General features: G+C 39.7%; 1 protein-coding gene across 1 annotated transcript; it reads right to left on the bottom strand.

Moving 5' to 3' along the window:
• Positions 1-458: 458 nt before the first annotated feature.
• Positions 459-1,377, bottom strand: LOC115847080 (olfactory receptor 13H1-like). The gene is given in 2 exon segments (XM_030846552.1): positions 459-1,296; positions 1,298-1,377. Coding segments are annotated over 2 exon segments (918 nt in total).

Here is a 1,377-nt window from a genome sequence, read left to right as displayed (position 1 = left end):
TGAGTAATTTTTCTCTCTCTACCCACTCACATCTATCATTTCTAAGCCTGGATCATAATATACCTCATACAAAAAGTATTGAGTTAAGAATTGTCCATTTTACAAGTTTGCTCTTTATCATCTATAAAAGAGAATCTAGAATATTGAAATGTTTCTCATTTATTAAAACAAAATCAAGCTACTCAGGATTCAAATGTGCTAATTATTATTTTGTTTTATAAGCTCTCCCACAAGATTGTCCTGTATAATTTATTACCTAAATGGATGACATTGTAAATGTTTAATGTTTTTCTCAGTGAGAGTAAGTTCTTTATCACACACCTGTTGGAAATAGAAAAAAACACATTTGAAAATAATTACGTTACTAAAATATTGTTTAGTATTTGGACCTTGTTATTTTTACAAGTCAGTGTCAAGCTGTTGGTTAGATGAGCCTCTGTGGGCTATTCATGCCCTTTTTAGGACTGTTTCTTCTCAATTATTTTTCTTAGGGCATCTTTCACATCCTTGTTCCTCAAGGTATAAATGAGAGGGTTCAACACAGGGCTTACAGCACTGTAAAATGTAGAGGTGACTTTGCCCTGGTCCCGGTACTCCCTTGACTGAGGTTTCAGGTACATGCAGGTGGCTGTCCCATAAAATATGGTGACCACAGTCAGATGGGATCCACAGGTGGAGAAAGTTTTGAGCCTGGCCTCTGCAGAGCGGATCCTCAGCACAACAACCACAATGCGAGTATAGGAGATGAGGATGAAGGTGAAGTGCAGCGGCAGTGTCAATATACCGATGACCAGACCCAGAATAAGTCTGACTAGGGTGTCTGACCAGATGAGCTTCAACAGGGCCTGTGCCTCACAGGTAAAATGGTTGATGATATTGTGTCCACAAAAACTGGCAAGAATTGCAGTGATTGGTATTACTGCTAAAAGGAAGGCACTAGCCCAGGTCACCACAGCCAACTGTATGCAGACCTGGTCATTCATAATGATGGTGTGACACAGGGGATTGGATATTACAATAAATCTATCATAAGCCATGACATCAAGGATGAGGCACTCTGTCATCCCCAGAAAAAGAGCAATGGTCATCTGAGCATAACAGCTAGTATAGGAAATGGTGAGATAGTCTCTTAAACCATTGAACAATAAAAAAGGCACTGAATTGCTAGAGTAGCAGATATCAAGGAAGGGCAAGTTGCTTAAGAAAAAATACATAGGGGTGTGAAGCTGCTTATCTACTCTAACCACAACAATGATGAGACTGTTACCCACCAATGTAATCAGGTAGACTGCTACCCTGGACTTTTGGATGATTGGACAAACCCACCAGGATGAACTCTGTCACTTCGCTGGCATTATCTGTAATCAGAATATCCAT

The sequence above is a fragment of the Globicephala melas genome, chromosome X, assembly GCF_963455315.2.
Source record: "Globicephala melas chromosome X, mGloMel1.2, whole genome shotgun sequence".
Classification (NCBI taxonomy): Eukaryota; Metazoa; Chordata; class Mammalia; order Artiodactyla; family Delphinidae; genus Globicephala; species Globicephala melas.
This window is presented reverse-complemented; position numbering and strand designations above follow the sequence as displayed.